Genomic DNA, 23,255 nt, shown 5'->3' with positions numbered 1-23,255 from the left:
ACCTTTGTGGGCAAGTGCATTGTCCTAATGAAAGATGACTTTTGTTTCTTCTGCAAAATGGGTCTTTTCTCACAAATTTTTCGTCAAGTCTGGTTAAAAGATCAGAATAATATTCCCCAGCTATTGTTTTACCCTTTTCAAGATAATTAATAAACAAAATGCCTTTAGCATCCCAAAACACATGCCATGACCTTTCCTGCTGATGGAACCGACTTTGTCTTCTTTGGCGCTGAACAACCAGCTTCTGTCTACTGTTTTGACTGCTGTTTGGATTCTGATGTGTAATGGTGAATCCAAGTCTCATCCATAGTAATAAATCAACGTACAAAATCAGTTTCATTCTTGTTGAAACACTCCAAGACGAGTGTTTCATCTTGGAGGTTTTCAAGCAAGTGTGTTTTTGATCTGCTGTGAGCAAGCACGGCACCCATCTTGCGCAAAGCTTTTTCATTTGCAGTTCTTCCTGCAAAATACATCCTGCACGTTCTTTTGAAATGCCTATAGTCTCAGCAATTTCACACACTTTGACTTGCCAGTCATCCAATACCATATCATGCACTTGATCAATGATTTCTGGTGGTGTTACACTTTTTGGACATCCTTCAATATGGATCATGTTCGAGGCTGGTACGGCAGCCACGTTTAAACTCTGCAGCCAATTTCTTAATTGTCAAAAACAAAGGAGTGCCCATAAACTTATTAACTTCGAATGAATTTCTTTTGCCGTTAAATCTTCTTTTACAAAGAATTTTATAACTGCACAATACTCAATTTTATCCACTTCAAGGGATACCGACAACACTTTTGTTTCAGACAGCTGTATAAAACAAACTACTTGATAGAATGACTTGCAATTTCATATGGATGCTTATGACAGATGTACCAACTTAGAAAAATAAATAAACAAAATCTGGCTGATAGTGTTGCCATCTATGGTCGAACTTTTCAGACCATCCTCATATTGTTATTACAGAGGTGAGAGGGACTGATGTGAGAACAGAAGTTCAAGAATTGGAGGATCTTAGTATATTCAGAATCTGAATGCAAATACAGCTGTGGAATTGGAATGGGACCGGTTGCATGCGTCAGTTGCAAGTGCTTTGTCTGTTAATGGTTTCAAGGAGATATATATGATAGATATTGTGTTGATAGTCTGTTAATGGTTTCAAGGAGATATATATGATAGATATTGTGTTGATAGTTAGTTTGGGCATGCTACTTAGAACTCCATGGAGGTGCCTGTGCAGTAATATTAATAAAGGTTATGTCTTGTTTCTAGCTGTCATGATGCAAAAACATCAGGAACATGTTCTCATCCCTCACGAGTTTCTTGCTTTAAAAAAAACGAAAGCTGAAAAACAACAAATCCATTTTTTTTTAAAAACCAACTGCTGTTAGACCAGATAATATCCATTACAAGGTTGTAAAACATCTGTTGTCATCATCCATGGATCAACTGTTGCACCTTTACAACAAAATTTTCTGTGAGAGCTTATTTCTGGAATTCTGGCAAAAAGCAGTTATCATCCTCTCCTAAGCTAAGGATTCAAAATCTACAAATAACTACCCCAATTGTTCTAACCAGCTGCTTGTGCAAGATTATGGAAAAAACTCTTGTCTTTTATGGTTTCTAGAGAGAAACTTTCTTTTCTAGAATACAATCTAGCTTCTGAAAATATCTTTCTACTAATGATCGTCTTGTCTGGCTGGAAGCATTCATTAGAGATGAGTTCCTAAAACGCAAGGATCTAGTATCGGTTTTCTTTGATGTGCTAAAAGCATATGACACTGCTTGGAAATGTGAAATTGTTACATAATTTTGCTTTTAGAGGAAATTTGTCTCTTTTTATTAAAAATTTCTTATCTATGCAAATCTTCCAAGTCCGAGTGGAAACTGCCCTCATCTAACCCTATAACAAAGATGAGAGGGTCCCACAAGGTTCTATTGTAAGTGTCAAGCTTTTTATTAAATTAATTTTATTAATTTATTATTATCATCAAGATCCTCACAGAGTCAATCAAAATCAACTTGAAAACAGAATAACTTCCTCCAACAGTAAGTAATTTGCTATATATAGATGACTTTATCATCTTCTGTCATTAATGTAATATGAAGGTCATAGAAAGACAGCTGCAGCAAGCAATTGATCATTTCTCATATTGGGTGCAGATTATCACAGCAGAAGACAGTTTGTATGCATTTTTGCTTCAGACATGGTTTTCATTCTAGCTCAGGACTCCAACTAGGACAATCAGTAATCTCAGTTGCATCAGAAGCAAAGTTCTTGGAACTGATATTTGACAGTAAACTCAGTTTCCTCCCTCACACGTCAGTTACCAAACAAGTGCCATAAAGCAATCTTTAGCATTCTCTAAGATTATTCTCCATGGTCATTTTTTTTCTTTAACTTGCTGTATACAGGTGAAATTTTGTTAGATTTCCTTTTGTCTTTCTTACAGTAGCTATCACTTTTCTAGCTTACTTTCAATACTTTTTCTGAGTCTTGTCATCACCTTTCTACCTTTATTGGATCCACAACATTTTATTTTTATGTTGCTCTTGCTTCAAAATCTTATTCATCCCTTTAACTCCCATATGATTTATTCTGCTGACTAGAAATGCAGTCAGCTTCAGAATTTTAATCACTTCCCATGTACTGCTTCAAGCTGCCCTCCACCTTTTGGTGTGCAGGTAGACATTCTTTGCTTGTCAGTATAGGGCAGTGGTGTTCAACCCTTTTTTTTACTACATGAGCTACTTTTCTATAAAAAGTTATTCGGCGATCTACTCTCTTATATATAAGTTATTCGGTGATCTACTCTCTTTTATTTCTTTTATTTTATTATAAAAGAAATAAAATTATTATTATTATATTCTTTCATTTTATTAGATAACGTTCCCCCAACCTGATATCTGATTACGCACAAATAAACAACTAAAAAAAAATACACAACTAAAACCTTCGTGTATTTAAAAATTTATTTATCACTTTTAATTATTTTAATACAACAAACACAACAAATATATTGGAATAAAATATTCATCTCTATTTTGGAAAACCAAAGTTAGAAAAAACAACAAATTGATTACAAACTCACAAGTTACAGGAAATGCTGGTTGATTAAAAAAAAAAAAAAAAAAAAAAGTTAATGTGAAATTTCGTATTGTTTGGACCTCGCAATATTTTCATAGTCAAGTTGATATGAAGAAGTGTCCAATCACAGACAATCATCCAAATGATCATTTGTAATTTGGTTTCTTAATTAACTTTTTATGACGGTCATATTTGAAAAAGCAGATTCTGACAAGTATGTTGATCCGAAACACGACAGAATTTTTCGCGCAATATCAGTTAACACTGGGAACTTTTCATGTGCATACTTCCAAATGACTTCATTGTTTATTGATTTTAAATGTAAACTATTCTGAATGTTTATTATCTCAAGTTCTGCTTCAGCTTGGTTTATATCAAACGGCCCACTAATTTTATTTGAAATTTCTGTGATGTTCAAGTTTTATTTAAATGGATCTTTTATCAATATAAAAGATACAATCATTTCAGTTTTATTAAAATCTTTAAATCTTGAATTTATTTCTTCCTCAACTAATTCTATTTCACGAATAAATTCTTTTAAATTATAACGAAGCATTTCTTGATTTTGTTCAAAAAATTTTAATAAATATGGGAGATGTCTAAATTCGCAATCATTTATATTTTTCTTTAATAAAAGTAAGTATTGTTGGAAAGTTTTTATTGAACTTAACATGTCAATTAAATTTTTATCTCTACCTTGAAACTCTAAATTTAAATTGCTTAATTTCATACAGAAAATGATAAATGTCATACTAAAAATGATAAGCGTAACAACTAACTTTTATCACTCAATTGTGGATAAATATCTCCTTTCTCATCAAGAAAAATTTTTATATCGTTAAATAATACAAGAAATCTTTCTAAAACTTGACTTCTACTGAGCCAGCGAACATTACTGTACAACAGAAGTTCCCTATCATCATCATCTACCTGTAATTTAAATAACTGCCGTTGCAGGGCTTTTCCTCAAACAGAATTTACAATTTTAAATGTAATATCCAAAACATCTTTTGAGTTTAATCTTTTACTACACAGCACTTGTTGGTGAATAATACAGTGGTACGGTAAAAAAATCTGGATATTTGTCATCGTTTTTACATAATGAAACGAAGCCAGATTATTACCTATCATTGCAGGAGCACCATCAGTAGTAATAGACACAAGTTTAAAAAGCGGAGGTTTGTGTTGTTTCACAAATTCATCAAATGCCGAAAAAATGTCTTCTTCCCGAGTCCTTCCCAATAATGGTATAATTTTCAAAAGTTCTTCTTTACTTGAGTAATCTTAAAATACCATTAACTGAGCAATATCAGTGAAGTCGTTTGATTCATCAAATTGTAATGAAAATGCAACACACTGGTGAATGTCTGACATTAACCTGGCCTGGAAACTTTTCTCTGACAATTGGAAACCTTGTCTGCGGCCTAGAAGTAGTCTCTCTCTAGTGGTCTCGAACCGAGAAGTTTCTTTCTGGAAGCAGGAAACTCCTCTCTCAAGCAATGTGGATCCGGGCAGTCTCTCTGATGGCGACCTCCTCTCTGACAGCAATTCTGGAACCGGGACCCTTCTGCTTGCTTCAGTCCCTTTTTATTAGGCCTCGCATGAAGTTTGGCAACCCCCAAAGAAGCAGTATGGGTCTTTCATCTTAAGTTTCAAGTTCGGCATGCCTTTTGTTCTCCTCCGCTTTCTTTTGATTGTAAGTTGCCAGCCATCGGAAAGTTGTTTGAACTTTTTCTGACTGACTTCGGAGATGTTTACACTTAGAGCCTGCAAGCCTTTCTCATACATACAAGTTTCAGTAACAATCTTTCTAATGCTGCCATTTGCAGCTTCGGTGACAAAAACATTGCCTTTGTTTTTAACACTCTAACATTCTTATTAAAGCAGTACATACAGTTAGCTTCAAAGAGTTATTTACAAAAACATCTAATACAAACTATACCGAGACAAACAATGTTTATTTTTTTTACAGTATTCACATGGGACTTAACCTAAGTAAAAAAATCGATGTAATGTGGTTTGGAATATTTAATATTTAAGCTACAATCAAGTTTTTACAATTTGCTTATAATCGTATTCACTCAGCTCACTGTTTGACTTCCACTGATCCAAATTAATTCATTTAACCAGATATATATAGAAAATTACTGATTTGACAATTTTAATGAAAAATAAATAAACAATAGGAATACACTTAAAGCGAATTAAAAATAATACAAAATAATGATAAATAAAATATTATGTTTTCAGTTTTAATTAAATTTGTAAATAAGGAGGAATACACAGGAGCTCGACCAAAAATCACTCCACGATCAACGGGTTGAACACCCCTGGTATAGGGTATTGATAAGATCAAGACTATGGGTTCCAAGTCTATGCTTCTGCCAGGGAGAGTACACTGTTATGGCTAGACTCTATACATGCATCAAGCCAACAGAATTGTAACTGGAGCATTTTGCTTCACCTATTCCTAGTCTGTACACTGAGGCAAAACCAACAGCTGTCTCTGTTATGTGCAACAAAAATAAAATCCCTGCAAGACAACTAAACATGGCCAACTAACTACTATCTTTTGTCCACAATGGGAGAATATTCACAAAACTCAAGTGACTGCCATAAAACCCTTTATTTTGCAGATAAAAGCTCTTCTACGAGCTCTAGAAATAGCGACAACATATCCCAGACACGGCCAAACATACTTTTACCATGGCAATCATACTTTTTTTTTTTTTCAGCAGGCTACCCGTGTCTACTCCCTCCTGTTGTCTTCCAGCAGGCCTTTGGAGTCCATAGAAATGAATACTTTGATTTTGTGTCTGTTTACACAGATGGCTTAAAATTGGAGGACCTAGCAAGTTCTGCTGCCTTTAGACAATTATATCTTCACAAATCCCACTAGAGTGTAACAACTTTACAGCTGTTAGTTGATTTTGCTAAATCAACCATAGTCTCTTATTAAACTTGAAATTGCACTCCATGACTCCTGCCATAAGGGAGGTACTTGTGCTTTTGTGCATTCTGATATTCCTTGCCAAAGGATGTCCGAACTAGAATCTCACCTTTTTGATCTCCTGTGGCTTAAGATTTCTTTGTTACATTTTATTTTTCATTCATTTGCTGCATCTTCCATTCTCCCAATTCTAAAAATCTTCCCAACCTCTTTGACTTCCTATTTCAAAGCCGAATTTCATTCGGTCATAATTTCCAAACAAGTAAGTTATCTTTCTTGGTGATTTGAATGTTCACAGTTCTGACTTACTCCCTTTTTCAAATTTCACTGACCAAGATGAAAAAGAAGCAAAAATTTCTGCTGTAAGCAGTGACTTAAAACAGATCATTCATCTTCCTACAAGAATCACTGACAGTTATCTTTGCTAACCTAACACTCTGAATTTCTTCTTACTAGTAGTTCTTCCAGCTACTCTGTTCAGGGGTAACTGCTCCTCTTGGTAATTCAGATCACGGACTCCTCCAAATTTCATCTGTGGTAGAACATGTTCCTTCAGCCATTTACACCTCATGTGATGCCAAGTGGGGAAAACCTATGTGAATTTTACTCCTCCTTTCCATGGTCAGTTGACTGTTTTCATTCTTCATAACTTATTTTAACAATATTAACACCAAATGAATTATTTTATATATAAAAAAAAGATGTTTATTAACTGGTTTATATTTTGCTGGATTTCAAACCAGCATATTTAGAGCACAAAGCAGCATGTTTTCACTCAATAGTGAGTAAGTGAAACAGTTCAAATTGTAACAGACCTAAAGTTCTAATGTGGCACCCTCTAATGTTGTAAAAAAAAAGTAATATTACAGCTATGTAGGAGTTGATCTTAGAATAATAGTCTCTCAAATTTTTGGCAAATTAATGCAACCATACTTGTTCAGGTTAGGAGAATTCTTCACAGCCATAGCTGAACTAAAAATAATCTTTCTGATCTGTAACAACTTCCAAATAACACAGTGGTATTCTTCCATCTAATCCTGTGTGAAGGTATGTCCAAAGCATGGACATCCCTTCACACAGTCCTGACCTGCCATAATAATGGTAACGAATATATTTTTTATATTCTCCAAGGTAGATGTTAACAGATCTTCCGGTCTGCCCACTATAGGCCAAGTCACAAGGAACTTCATCTACTCCGGAATATGCAAGAGGATGGAGTTTATCCTTAGGAGAGCCGATCAGAGTTGATAATTTAACAGGTGGTATGAAGGCCATGTTTTGTTACTACTTTGGCTATTCTGATGTACCTGTGACATAGGGAATAGGAATGGTAATTATTATTACATGATGCTTCCAGGGAGTCCAAAGACTCATCATGAGAGGGCAGATCTACTCCACCAACTACAACAAACCACACCTTTAAAAATAGGACATATATCAAAAAGAGGATGGCATTTAAATCAATACGATTATGACCTCATGAAGAAAACAGCATAGCCCAGCAGAAAATGGCTGAAAGGAAAAGACCTTTTGGTCAATTTATGTTCACTACTAAAGAAAGTGCTCTTTCTCCACTTATCCTATCTTCAGATTTTGAGTGCCAATGAGTCCAGCCATCTCCAACATCTTTTTAGTTTTACTGGGGTATCATTCATGGATCATATTTGTCCACTTTCCACTTACTGTTAATTTTTTTATATATTACTTATCAGTGGCGCACCCAAGGATTTAATCTTGGGGGGGGGGGGAGTTGAGTAGAATTTGAGAATACACACTACACATTGCATACGACCTATGACTGAGCATGTGCAGTGATCTCCTCTGGCACTGCTTCGTTCGCCTTGTGTTTACAGTGGCAGTGATCACCGAGAGCTATAGGTATTCCCACCGTACGTGACCGCTAATTCATAAGTAGAAATAGAAGACACGACATGACACAATACAACATAAATAAAAAAATGAATTTTAGTTAGGAAAAGATTTTTAAAAATTTTTCTAGTGTTTTCTTTCCTTTTTTGGGGGGGGGGGGGGGGCTTGGCCCCCTCCCTGGGTGTGCCACTGTTACTTATCCACTGTCACTTGGACCTTTTAATTGCTGATAAATGTCTTATATTATAGCTCATACTAAGGTATGAGCTCTAACCCAACTATTATACTATATGTTATAAAAAGTAATTCCAAGTGATCTCCTTTCTGAATAGTTCTGAACTCGTTGGTCAATATTTTGGTCAGTCTACATTTGACTTGCTTAATTCATGGTTGGAAGTATGCCAATATTGAATATTTTTTCTTTTAAGTAGATTAGGAATAATCATCTTGAGTGTTTCATAGTGTTTTCAAAAATCTACCAACCAAGATGAATTCTTTGTATAATTCCATTCTCACAGCCTCCCCTTCTACTATAATTTTTGACTTAAATAAACAGAGGAAGTTAGTATATCAATGTCCTGGTTTTCTATCTGTACTATTTTTAATGTGTTCATTATACTTTTTTTTTCTTTGTTTATATGTTTATATTTAGTAAGTCTGGCAGTATGGCATATAGGTTGGCTGTTCATAATGATATTATTGAAAGAAATTATAATGTATGATGATGCAATCTGACCTTGCTGAAATATCAAAAATATTAAGTTATTCTAGTTGCCTAAAACATTATCAACAAGCCATATGTGATTTAGATCTTTTCAGTGTCCTATAATTTCTCTATTCTTCCATTTCAGACTTAAATATCAAGTGGCTCTTACCCACTAAAGATTTTTTTTTAAAAATTTCTATATTTTATTTATTTTTTATACAGCTTAGAAACCAAATGTGAAACTTTTCAAGCCACTTCAGGATTCCAAATAAATGAGAAAGTTGTCTCACACTGGGCAGTGAAATTCTAAAATCTCCCATCTAAAAATAATCACAAACACCTGTGCCTAACAGCAGAATTCAAATCTGCAACCTGTTAGTTGGTAACAGATAATAACCACTCAGCCAACCAAGTTGGCTATTTTTTCTAGGGCTGTTCTAAATAACTGAGATGAAACAGTATCTCCCCAATCAACTGAACAATTCCAACAATCCTATTGAAAAGGTTAAGCCAAATTAAACCAAATGGCACAGCTGGGGTACATTTGAAAGGATTTGGTGCGAGTCAGCTGGAGAAAGAATGCTGCTGCAAGAAAGAATGACTGAAATGAATGTAAGACCTGAGGAAGCAAGAGGTGTGTTATGGAAGAGCAGGAGAGTAAGGTAGGCAAGTTTGTGAATGGAGAGATGAGTGGCATGAGTGAAGGAACACTGTGTGAAAAGTTTAGATAATAGTTTCAGGAGTAGATGTGTGAGGAGGACATGTAAATCTAGGGAGGAATAGAAAATCAGTAATGATACAGGAATGGACAGGGGAGAGTGTAGAGGAGTCATGTCCAAGAAGTTGGGATAGTGAGGTTTGTAAAAGATGCAGAAATCAGCTAGTGTGTATGTTTACAAATGCTAGAAATATTCGAAACAAGGGGAATGAAATTGTAGTGTTGATAGAGTTCATTCAATTTATGAATGAACTCTATCAACATCAAAATTGTTGGTATAAGTGAGGCATGGTTGAATGAGGATGACATCCTGACAGGAATTGAGATGAAGGGATATGCAGTCTTCTGTGAAGAGAGACAAAGCAAAAAGGGAGGAGGGATGATGATGGCAGAGGAGTTGTGCCTATCTAGGGTCAAGATGCAATCAGCAAATACTGACAGTGGTTTTGAAGCAGTATGGTGTGAAGTGGAGGTGAACAGGATGAAATGTTTAGCAGGGTGTTGCTATACACCTGGTAATGTGGAAGGCAGTGAGAGGGAAATGTTTAGACAGATTGGTCTGGCTAATAAGAAAAGGGTGATCATTGTGGGCAATTTCAGTTATATAGACTGGAATGAAAAGACATCAGGAACCAAAGAGAATGCATTTTTTGAGATTTTAAAGGATGTAACAGAGGGCACATGTCCTCCACAGTTGGTGAAAGTGACTGATCATATCAAGATTTTTGAGTTATATGTGGAACTATAAGGCAGGATTATGGCAAACTCAGGAGCAGCTTGCAGCGATATCATGGAATGAGGGATTGCAGGGGAAGGCAATACCTGAGTTTATTCCAAGCATCGGGAGATTAAATAAGGTAGGTGTAAAATGGATGACCGAAGAGGATAAGTGTACAGTCGGGAAGAAAAGGTTAAGTGCAAGCAAGGAATGTGACTCTCTTAGTAAAGATTGCAAAAGTGAAGTATGAACAGCAGTTAGCAAATGACATTAAAAGAAATCCTACGGAGTTTTTTCGATATGTGGCCAGTAGAAGAAAAATGATTATGGGAGAATGATAAACACTGAGGAGAATAGAGTTGAGGTGTTAAATGAGCAGTTCATTAAAATATTCCATCCTTGTGATTATAACATATTGCAGAACTTGAGCGTAGTGGAAATGGAGGAGGAGGTACATGGTATATCAGGAAGAGAGTAAACTTGATGTCAATAAGGCCATAGGACTTGATGGTAATATCACTGCATGTCTTCAGGGAATCTTCAAAGGAGTTAACAGCTTTAACGTACATTTTTAACATCCGCGTGGATAGGCTTATGTGTTCGTCAGACATGTTGTAATAGGTTTCATGGTATGATATTAGTTTTTAAATATTAGCTTTTAAGTTAATAAATAGTTATTTTCTTAACCATCTGTGTTCTTATCATACCGTGAAACCTATTACAACATTTTTAACATAAGTCTTAGATAAGCCCAGATCCCAAAGGAGTGGAAAGATGGCAAAAATTGTTCTCCTTCATAAAGGAGGTAGTAAGACTAAGGCTTCAAATTATAGGCCAAGGTGTTGGAGAATCTAGTGAAGACAAGAATTCAGAACTGGGTGGACAGCAATAGAATTCTCTTTAATGGACAGCATGGATTTGTTAAGGGAAGATTGTGTTTTAGCAATCTACTTACTTATTATAACAAGATGACGACTACATTAAAAAGGGGAATGCATATACTTAGATTTTGCAAAGGCTTTCGATAGACTCTAATCACAAATTATCATAAATCGAATAGGTGGGGTTGGATTGTAGATTAGTGTGGTGATTGGAGGTTGGCTGTCTGATAGGTATCAACAGGTTGTGTATGGGGGAGTGATATCCCAAGAGAGGAAAGTCACTAGTGGTGTGCCCCAGGAGTATGTTTTGAGGCCAATGTCATTTAATTTGTATGTAAATGACATTGGAAAAGGACTTGAATGGTGATATATACAGTTATTTTAGATGATGCAAAGTTGGAGAGAGAGAGAGATGAGAAATAGAGCAAATGGTATATCTTTGCAAGATGACCTAAACAGACTGTCTACATGGGGATATCAGTTTAATGTTGCAAAGTGTAAGGTTTTAAAAGATGGAATGCAGGGTATATGATTGGGGATATTTTGGAGGAGATGAAGGATTTGGGGGTTATGATGGAAAGGGACTTGAAATTTCATGGACATTTTGCTACAATTGTGAGGATGACACAGTGGATTATGAGAATGATGCAGAGAACACCATCGTGTAAAAGTAAGGATGTGTTTCATTACAATGAACAAAACTTTGATCAGGCCACATATAGATTTCTGTGCACAGATTTAGTTACCAGGTTTTCAAAAGGATAATGAGATGTTGGAAAGGGTCTAGAGATGATTCACTAAGTTGGTTTCTGATCTCTGGAATGTGGAATATGAGGAGAGATTGAAAGAATGCAAATTACAGAGCCTAGTGGATAGAAGTGTGTATAAGTTGGTAAGGAGTAATTACTAGATTAGCATGGATGAGATTTTTCATAGAATATCTGGAGACAGGAAGAGAATGAGAGGCCATCCCCAGAAATAGGGTGAGTGGTGGGTGATTGGAATGCATTGCCTGAGTGTAGTGAGTGCAGTTCAAGAAACGTAGTTCAAGCCTAAAGGTGGTGCAACTCATTGTAAAGGTGGGTAAAGCTCTGATCACTATTCTTAGTATTTTCCATGATGTAAAGCACATCTCACTAAGAGATGTATACTGCAATACATTATGGGTGGGGTCACTACCCAGACTGGTTTCAACCTTTTTTGAGGTCTCCTCAGTGAGTAGATGTTGTTGTAATGGGTCTAGAGATGTTGTTGTAACCCTAAATACCAAGGTTTTAGTAATACAGAGCCTTATCAACTTTACCTATGCAAGTTGCTAAAAGGTGTTTTATTTTGAATAATCTCTGGAGGAGATATAGATGTAAATAAGTTTTTTTTGCCTTGGGGTTACCAATTAATTTTATAAACTTGGTTATTTTACTCCTAATCCCAAGTAAGCAAACAGATAAGTTTGCTTACTTGGGATTAGGAGTAAAATAACCAAGTTTATAAAATTACTTCGTAACCCTAACATACATTATTCCCAAGGCAAAAAAAACTTATTTACATCTATATCTCCTCCAGAGATTATTCAAAATAAAAACACCTTTTAGCAACTTGCATAGGTAAAGTTGATAAGGCTCTGTATATTACTAAAACCTTGGTATTTAGGGTCTAGCTACTCAGTGAGGAGAGAGACCTCAAAAAAGGTTGAAACCGGTCTGGGTAGTGACCCCACCCATAATGTATTGCAGTATACATCTTTTAGTGAGATGTGCTTTACATCATGAAAAATACTAAGAATAGTGATCAGAGCTTTACCCACCTTTACAATGAGTTGCCCTGGTGTTGCACCACCTTTAGACTTGAACTATGTTTCAGGCGCAAACTTAACTGTTTGCTTACTTGAGATTAGGAGTAAAATAACCAAGTTTATAAAATTACTTGGTAACCCTAATATACATTATTCCCAAGGTAAAAAAACTTATTTACATATATATATATACACACACACATATACAGGGTGTTCGGGATAAATTTGACAGTTTCGTAAGGAAAAAGAAAATCTTCTTTGTATCTATTAAATTTAATGAATTGACAAAAAAACATTACAGGCAGAGTTAATTACAATACTATCAACAAGATTTACTCAAAATAACCACCATTAGCATCGATCACAGCTTCAATTCTGCTTCGGAACCTCGAACAAGCTGATGCTACAGTCTCCCTGGGAAGGGCCGCAAAAACTGTTTTAATTTTATCCATTAACTGGGCTTTTGTATTACTGGAAGTGCGATTGGTGTCTTTTTCAACTGCGCCCCATACAAAATAATCCATGGGGTTAAGGTCTGGGGAGTTTGGAGGCCAAACATTTGGACTGGTGAAGTCGTAGAAATTTTCAGACAACCATTTTTGACTTTTCCCAGAGGTGTGGCAAGGGGCCGAATCCTGCTGCCATACATACGGCCTACCATTGGCTACCCTTGTTATCCAGGGCTTGACTACAGTTAGCAACTCCACGAACAAAGCCCGAATTCCAATGCCAGGGTTCTTCAACACCTGTTCCTGCAGATTTGCGAGGAATTCTGCTGTACGAACGCAATCAGATCGTCTGCTAGGGATCTTTCTTCTTGCTACATCCTCGTAGTCACCATTGCAAGTCTCTAGTTCATGCCTGATTGTTTTTACTGTATTCAGGGAGCATTGGGCAGCAGTCGTAATATCCTTATTTTGATGGCGGGCACGAATCATCATGATACTAGTTATTCTCTTCCATGATTCAGGTGGGTTCCAGCTATCCATCCTTTCTGACATCTTGTATATGAATGAAGAAGGGTCCAAACTTTTAAATGAAGAGAAGTGTGTGTTAATACATGTAACTTACGGAAAAATATAATTAATTATAAATATGTCAAATTTATCCCGAACACCCTGTATATATATATACACACACACACACACAACAAACCATTCCTTTAAATCCTTAAGCTTTGATCTAGTAAGAAGACTATCTTCTTGGCAACATTTGTTCATTAATCATAATATGCAGATATGCATCATGACATCACAGTAAATAAGGAAAATAAATCAATAGAGATTCTTTAATTAAATTATCAAATGGCAAGCGTTACATAAGGCAATTTAGCAATTTTGATATATAATCATAATGCATCTGCTTTAATTTACATCTTTCTTTGAATTTGTTTCCTTCTTTGACTTTTCTTATTCCTAAATTTCTTTTTATCTTTCCTTTGCTGAAGCTTTCTTTTCAATGAAAATGCAATACTTTGTTTTTTGAAACCTAGCCTTTGATTTTTCATGACTTTTTTGAAGTTTGGCAAACTAAAGAAGAAAAAAAAAATCTATCACTCCTTTATATAAATATGTGATGTTATAAAAAGGTTCTTTGTCTGATATGGCATTACAACGATTGCACCATAAATATATAGTTAGTTTAACAAAACTTGAAAAACTTACAACATTAATATATTTGTATTCAATGTAGATATCAATGACTAAGTTAAACAGAAATTCTTAAAAATGAGAAAATGTGAGAACTAGATAAAAATAAATGACATAACAGCAATACACACATATATTAAATCAAAGTAAAGAGGATTACATTTACATGTTTTGCTGTATAATATTTGACAGCAGAAAATTATCATTATCTTCCAGAAGCTATGAAGACTTACAAGATAAGTAATTTTTAAAACTGATCCAGAAGATCCTGACATTACCTATAGGCAATCAGGACCTTCTGGATAAATTGTTTTTTGCTATCCTTTACATATCTTCATAGAATGCCATGATATGGATTGTCATTTGCTTAAGCTTTATTAAGGCAATAACCTTAAATCATAGCATTTCAAAAAGCATGGTGAAGTTATATTGCTTAGTGCACGGAGCAATATAACTTCACTATGTATCCTCTATGCAGGATACAAGAAGTCCCTCATCTATTAATATAATTAGTCCTCTTCTACACTAACAATCAGCTAAATGGCTCATGTTTAAGCATACTGTTATCTGTGGATTATTTTTTTAAAAATAGCTGTTTTCATCATCATCAAATTCCTGCCATGTACCCACAAGGGGTGTACATGATATGATAGTACACCATGAAAAAATTATACCATTACTAACTTCCTATCTACAATTTTCCTCCAAATCAGTCTGTTACTTGTTAAGACTCTTATATTTCTATCGTCTAAGGCACTTTGTACCGTATCAATCCACCTATATCTTGGTCTTCCTCTGGGTCATTTTGCTGCCAACCTGGCAGAGAACACTTGTTTTGCTAAAATTTCCTCGCCCATTCTGTTTAGGTGACCATACCACCTGAGATTAGCTCTGCTAATGCATTCCTCAATGCTGACAATGTCTAGTTCTTTCCTAATATCCTTGTTTTTAATATGATATTGCCATTGATGCCATCTGTTCACGCCTCTAATCTTTCTCAGGACTCTCGTATATGCGGTCTCTAGTCTTTGGTCAAGTGTTTTACTTCTGACCCAGCTCTCAGATCCATAAGTTAAAACTGGTTTGAACACTGTCTTCTATACAGCTAATTTAGTGTTCCGACTAATTTCTATCTTATTTCATATGAATTTATTCAGTTGACTTCCTACCATACCAGCTTTGCTGATTCTGTTGTCTATTTCTATATTTAATTTACCATCTTCAGTAAAAAATCGTGCCCAAGTAGCTGAAATGTTTTACTTGATCCACAGGTTCTCCATTCACAACACAGTTGACATTTTCAATGATTCTGCCTATTTTCAATGTCTTTGTCTCTTTATTGCTGACCTTCATACCATATCTATTACAACAGCTATTCAATTTAGTCAGAGAATCTTGCAGACTTGTAGCAGATTTATTTAGAAGTATAACATCATCCGCATAAAGCAAAGAGCTGACATTAACATCTCCAATTTTGAAATCATGTTTAATACCACTTTCCTTCATAATGTGATCTATATAGATAATGAATAACAGAGGGGATAATGTACATCCTTGTCTCACACCACATTTAACATTAAATCATATTCCTGTACTTCTTTCAATTCTAACTGCTGACTTACAACTCAAATAAAGACTAAGTATTGCTTGATATAATGCCCCATTGACACCATATAACTGCAGCATATTGAATAGCTTCTCTCTTGGCACCTTATCATATGCGTTTTCCAAATCGACAAAACTTAAATACAGATCTTTGTTATATTCCCATGCTTTGTCGACTATTTGTCGTAAAGTGAAGATCTGATCCTGACAGCCTCCGTTTGGCCTGAATCCAGCTTGTTCTTCACCAAGCTTTTCTTCCACAATTCTTCTCAACCGTTTCTCAAGTATACTTGCATAGATCTTGCCAGGAACACTCAGTAGGGAAATACCTCTGTAATTCTCACATTCAGTTTTATTTCCCTTTTTATATATGGGTACTATGAGAGCTCTACTCCAATCATCAGGAATTCGTCCCTCTGTCCAGGCTTTCTGAACTATGCAGTGCAGCCACTGTAAGACTCTTATACCACCATACTTCAGCATTTCTGGTCGAATATCATCTACTCCTGCTGCCTTTCCACATTTCAAGCCTTTAATAGCTTTTTCTACCTCAAGTATGGATATGTATTCCTGCCCGCATGCCTGGTCAGTGTTTTTTACCGCTGTGCTGTCATCACTGCTTATTTCATTTAGCAGTTTTTCAAAGTAATTACTCCATACTTCAAGGATATCTTTTTATTCAGTTTTCATGTCACCTTTATCATTTCTAACTCCTTTTACAGCACTCTTTCCTCCATTCCTAAGCTTCTTCAACAACCTCCAGAATATTTTGCCACCTTCTTGATATTTCTTTTCTATATTCTTGCCAAAGTCTTTCCATGACTTTTGTTTAGCTAGTTTTACACGGTGTTTGGCTTCCTTACATTTGTCTCTGTATTCTCTAAGAGCACAAACTGACTTATTCGCCAGAAACTTTTGATATGCTTTCTTCTTTTCCTTCACTGCCTCTTTAACTTCCTGTGTCCACCAGGGAGTTCCGATTTTTTTATCCCTTGCAGACAACCTCACCACATGCCTCTCTGGCAGAATCAATCAATGTTTTCTTCAGAGTTTGCCACTGAATCTCCAAGGTTTGATTCCTGTTCTCAAGCGCTTTCATTTTTTCTTCAATAATCTTTGTGTATTTTAGTCTACAGTTCACATCTGAAGGCTGCTCAACTTTCATTAGATTTAAAACTTTCTTACATGTTATTCTTTTCAATATGAAATTCAATTTTATCCTGCTCAAGACTAAATAGTGATCACTTCCAATTTCAAATCCTCTGTACACTCTGGTGTCCTGCACCAGGGAGAAAACATCACTATCAACAATAACATAGTCAAAGAGACTTTTCTTATTCCTAGCCTCTTCTCTCCATGTGAATTTGTGCACATTATTATGTTGGAACATGGTGTTAGTAATAACCAGTCCATGTCCTTAACAGAAATCCAACAGATATTTGCCATTATTCTCTAGTTACAACTTCCTAATGATACTGTCAGATATTACACAGTGAAGCATTTAATCATCATTTTTATTTTAAAAATTTAGTATAATCAGATTATCTCATTTACAACTAATTAAGTCATTAAAATTTCATTTACAAAAATGAAATTTTAATGACTTAATTTTACATCAAAAGGGAATTCATCAAGAGTTGTGATTCTCGCCTACGAAATGCATTGGATAATCTGAAAATCCTGCTCTAGACTTGAAAGCAGAGAGAGTCTCACACTAGGCAATGAAGATCCATGCCATGGGTATGGATTTTTAAAAACATCCATACCCATGGTATTCTAATCCACAGCCTATTAATCACACAGCCTTCCCTTTGTCAGCCTGTTTGGCTGACAAAGGGAAGGCAAATTAAAAATCCTGAAATGGAGAATATATAGCAAGAGCTGGGGACATGTTGAAATTAGTTGTTATAAACTTGTACTCTCATATTTGATCGTTTTCAAAAGTGTTTTCCTCTAAAATCTCTGCTTAGCTAGAGAGTAATTTCGATCCTAGAAAACTCACCGGGTGTCACCACTTTGTGCCCACAAACAAAAGTTAACTCAAATTTCAACTCCACTCATGCACTATTTATCTGTTTCCCAATTATACCCTTTGACTCCTTTCAACTCAAACATATGCCTGTGCATATGTTTGCTCTGACATACTATGCCAGAGAGTATCCAATCTAGAATCACATGATTCATACCCATATTTTGCCTCTGGCTGAAAATCTCCTTGCTCTACTTCATCAAATTCATTTGGTGTCTTTATTGTTCTTGTAATGCCAGCCACTCTGAACTCTTCAGTCCAACTTCCTAACAAGGTTATCTTCCTTGGAGATTTTGATGTTCATGACACCAGAGATGCTGAGACATTTCCTATCACCAATAAATAATGATGTTACACAAATTGTTTGCATGCTTTCCAGAATACCATGTAACCTCAAAACACCCGAGATCTCTTTCTTACTAGCGACCCAACTACATTGTATATGTCCTCCAGGTAATTCAAATAACAATCTAGTATGTAATTCTTCTCCCACAGAGCATTGCTCACAGAACCACTCTCAATCAAGTGTTGTCTGGCATATAACAATGAGATGTTCTTCACATAACTTATGCCTCATTTGATTGGTTAGATTTAGATGCATTGATAGTTTTCTTGCAGCTGTTTCAAGCTTTGGTATAGGAAGTAAAAGGAAGATGGAGTTCTTGATGAAAGCCAATTGTAGTCTAGCCCAATAAAGAAAAAAACCAGTTAACTCTTGTTAACTCCACAGGTCTATCTCAAATTGATGAGATCTCAATAAAGAAAAAACCAGGTTAGACAGTGACCTTTTCCATAATGCAATGATAATACATACATCGAAAAGGAGGTGTGCTGTGCATTAGGGAATACTTAGGCAATCTGCTATGAAGTCAATAGCTCTATATATAAGTGGCTTAGTCGAGAAGAATCAAATATAACTTATAATATAAAACTGGCAAGGAGGTGAATTTTAATTATTTAATGATGCATGATTTTGCAACTGATGTTAGTAATCAGTATATAGTGTTTAGTATAGTATATAGTAGGAAATTAGTATTTCATACTAATTGTGTGCTTCGGTAGCGCAATTGGAAGAACAGCAGAATCTTGTGCCCTTCGACTGAAAAAAAGCTTGGGATTCGATTCTCGTCATGACGAGGGGGAATCCTTATATGGACTTTTTCAATTGAAGGTGAAGTAGCCAATCTCATACGGAAGTAGCAGGGTCTTTTTCTCCGGCAAGTGGGATTTTTCATTCTGCGTACAAACAAATCGGCCTTCAGAAATGCAATTTACAGACAAAAATACTGTTGTTGATGATGAGCACTAGATGCTGTTGCTGGCCTGGTTGGTTAGCGTATCCGCTCTCGAGCCAAAAGGCTGCAGGTTCGAATCCCGCCATGGGCATGGATGTTTGCGATTGTCTGAAAATACTAGTGGTGGTGGGCAGCAGATGCCGTTGATGTAGATGATGCAGTTTGCTGTAGTTGGTGGATTGAGTGATGGAGATGGAGAGTTGTAGAGTAGGTGCCCTCCCTTGATGAGTCTGGGACTCTCCCTGGAGGTGTCAAGTAATAATAATAATTATAATTTCATATAACAAAGGCACATACTAAGAGATATCAGCATTCATGGAATGAAAGGTTCATAAATGTTAGTGCATTTTGTATGATGTCAAACAGCATAACATTCACTGTAACATGAAATCTAATTATAAACCACTGAGAAGTAGAAGAAAAAAGTGGAAAAATTTGAACCTTTGGACTGAGATTTATTGTAACTGTGTTATGTTGCAAGAACAGTCATTCTTCATATTACAATAAGTGTTTCTCTTAGAAGCAATATTCTCTATATAAATAATGAACATTTCTGCTGGAAGGTAGCAGGGAGTATATGATGAGTATCATTCAAATACACCGCATTTATTTATTATTATTTTTGTTAGGTGACTTATGTATCAAGTAGTCTTAATAAAAGAACTGGAAATAGTTAATTCCTCAACTCTGTTTACTGTAGTGAAATTTAACTTAGTGCTATAATTAAATTCACTTGTCTATCTGTCTATTAAAATAAAATAAAAATAATTATGTAAATCATGTACAATGCGTTGTTGTTAAAATAGTTTGTAACTCTAGTTTACGTTGTAAAGTATTGCAAACTTCATCATCACTTCAGAATGGCAGCAAAGATGCCATATGGACTTGAAAATTATTCCTTTCAAGTGGTGTACTACCACCTGCCGATAATCTAGATAGCCCTGAATACTGTTTTGATATTAAAAAAAATCTACAATAGCTCAGATTTGGAAAGAAAAGTTTCAGTATGAGGTACACTAGTGGCCAAAATTGTAGAAACCTTTTGGAAAAAGTGTATTTCTGAGGTTTGATGGCTCATAACACCACTTTTTTTTTGAGTAATACCATAAAATTATATATCAATGGAAAGAAAATTTAATCAAGAATGTAATGCAATAACTTTTATGAAGGATTTTTTATTAGAACAGCAGTTATAAAGAAGAAAAGTGAAACACACAGAAAAAATGAGATATACAAAAATTCTCACAATGTGAGTTAATACTTAGTTGGATAACCTTCAGCGTTAATTATCGCCTTACAACGCCTTTCCATGGAGTTAACCAAGTTTTTTTAGTTCTGCAGCTGTTATGATGTGAAACCAAGATTGAATTATTGCTTCTATTAATTGGGTTTTATTGCTGGGTTGCTTCTGACTAACAAGTTTCTTTAGTTGGCTCCATAGATTTTTGATTGGGTTAAGGTCTGGGCTATTCCCAAGGCCATTCCAGCAGTGGAATATGATTATCTTGAAACCACTTTTTTGCTGCTGTGTGCAAAAAGTGGTTTCAAGATAATGACATGGAGCTGAATCCTGTTGAAATATAAATGCATCATTATCTTAGAAAAGATCACGTGCGGAAGGCTTCAGTTTGGGCTCAAGTATTTCATTTATGTATTTTTAGGCATTTATATTTCCATTAATCATGCAAATTCTGCCCACACCTTTTGATGTCATACAACCCCAGATCATAACACAAAGTGGGTGTTTCACAGTAGGTGTAATGCAATCAGGATGCAAATCTTCTCCCATTCTTCTCCTTACGTATTTTATGCCATCAGGGAAATTTTGGTCTCATCACTCCAAATAACACTGTCCCATTCCTCCGCTGTCCAGTTAACATGGGTTTTAGCCCAGTTTAATCTTTTCAACCCTTGTTTGAAAGATAAAAATGGGTTTTTTCGTGGAATTCTAGCATTTAGACCAAATTCCTACAGTCTGCGCTGAACAGTCCTTGCACTCAACTTCACATTGTATTGTGCCATTTCATCTTGTATACACCCAGATGATTTTCTTCTGTCATGTAGGCACAGTCTCTCAATTCTTCTATCATCACTTGCTGTTGTGCACCTTTTCCTGCCTTTACCAGTCTGGTTTTGTAGTGACTGAGTCTCCTTATACCTTTTCAAAAATTTAGAAATGCCACCTTTGGTTAAGTTTCCACCAATTTTTCTTCTAATTTCTTCATAACTGTAGCCTTGTTCACTTAATAGTACTATTTTACATCGCTTTCTGGGTGACCAGTCAACTCTTTGCACTATTTCTTTAATTTTATTACATTTTACAAGCTCACTAAATGAAAGAACACACAAAAAAAACCCAACCAACTTGATAGCAATCACATAACACACTGACAAATGTCCTCTTCTCAGCTCCAATACATGACATCAATAGCTGAATCCTACTGTGACCTTATTGGCTCATTGCCAAAACAAGATGACACCTGATTGGCTCTCTAAACACTCATGCTCATTGGCTACGTTCAAATGAAGGAAAGCTACTTCATATCAACCTAAGCAAGTCGTGCTTCTTTTTTCTGGTTATTTGGCTATAACTTTTCATAGAATACAGATAATTAAACAAACTTTGTTGCATTACATTCTTGATTAAATTATCTTTCCATTGATATATAATTTTATGGTATTACACCAAACAAAAGTGGTGTTATGAGCCATGAAACCTCAAAAATACACTTTTTCCAAAAGGTTTCCACAATTTTTGCCACTAGTTTATGTGTACTGTTTTTTTTTTTATTTGTTTATGATAAACCTGTGTTTGTTTCTATCAACAGGTGAAATGAACACAGTTTTTTTTTTAAATCTCAATCAGAAAGTTGTGTGTTTCTTCTAAACAAGGATAGGAATTGAATACATGTAATAAAAACTGTATTTAGAGAACTGTAAGGCAAAAGAGTTTATTCTATGTATTTTGTCTATGTTCAACTTTCTGGAGTGGGATAAATATTCCTGAGAATTATTCGTCCTGAAGCCCAGAGATAGGATATGTTCTTTTATTTGCAAAGCGTGTTTGTTAACCTTGAGCTAGGATGAGAGGATTTCTTGTTGGAACTGACTATATTATAAAGCTATAGTAGTTTAATCCTAGAGAATGAAGTGTGAGAGTGAAAGGATTTGTTCCCTTTGTTTCGTTTATTGTAGGATTTATATATATATATATATAGAGAGAGAGAGCTATAGTAGTTTAATCCTAGAGAATGAAGTGTGAGAGTGAAAGGAATTGTTCCCTTTGTTTTGTTTAATGTAGGATTTATATATATATATACAGGGTGTTCGGGATAAATTTGACATATTTATAATTAATTATATTTTTCCGTAAGTTACATGTATTAACACACACTTCTCTTCATTTAAAAGTTTGGACCCTTCTTCATTCATATACAAGATGTCAGAAAGGATGGATAGCTGGAACCCACCTGAATCATGGAAGAGAATAACTTGTATCATGATGATTCGTGCCCGCCATCAAAATAAGGATATTACGACTGCTGCCCAATGCTCCCTGAATACAGTAAAAACAATCAGGCATGAACTAGAGACTTGCAATGGTGACTACGAGGATGTAGCAAGAAGAAAGATCCCTAGCAGACGATCTGATTGCGTTCGTACAGCAGAATTCCTCGCAAATCTGCAGGAACAGGTGTTGAAGAACCCTGGCATTGGAATTCGGGCTTTGTTCGTGGAGTTGCTAACTGTAGTCAAGCCCTGGATAACAAGGGTAGCCAATGGTAGGCCGTATGTATGGCAGCAGGATTCGGCCCCTTGCCACACCTCTGGGAAAAGTCAAAAATGGTTGTCTGAAAATTTCTACGACTTCACCAGTCCAAATGTTTGGCCTCCAAACTCCCCAGACCTTAACCCCATGGATTATTTTGTATGGGGCGCAGTTGAAAA

At 35.5% G+C, this 23,255-nt stretch overlaps 1 protein-coding gene across 1 annotated transcript in view; it reads right to left on the bottom strand.

Annotated features, from left to right (window-relative positions):
- Nucleotides 1-13,999: 13,999 nt before the first annotated feature.
- Nucleotides 14,000-23,255, bottom strand: part of vito (nucleolar protein viriato) — a 137,578-nt gene continuing 128,322 nt past the window's right edge. Inside the window, exon 5 of the mRNA XM_090398251.1 lies at nucleotides 14,000-14,258. Within this exon, the coding sequence (XP_090254377.1) occupies nucleotides 14,099-14,258 (160 nt within the window). The 3' untranslated portion in view covers nucleotides 14,000-14,098. The remainder of the gene's footprint in view (nucleotides 14,259-23,255) is intronic.

The sequence above is a fragment of the Typopeltis vanoorti genome, chromosome 9 (assembly GCF_054136105.1).
Source record: "Typopeltis vanoorti isolate ZY-2024b chromosome 9, IOZ_Tvanoo_1.0, whole genome shotgun sequence".
NCBI lineage: Eukaryota > Metazoa > Arthropoda > Arachnida > Uropygi > Thelyphonidae > Typopeltis > Typopeltis vanoorti.
Note: the sequence above shows the minus strand (reverse complement) of the source record. Positions and strands in the feature narration are given on the sequence as shown.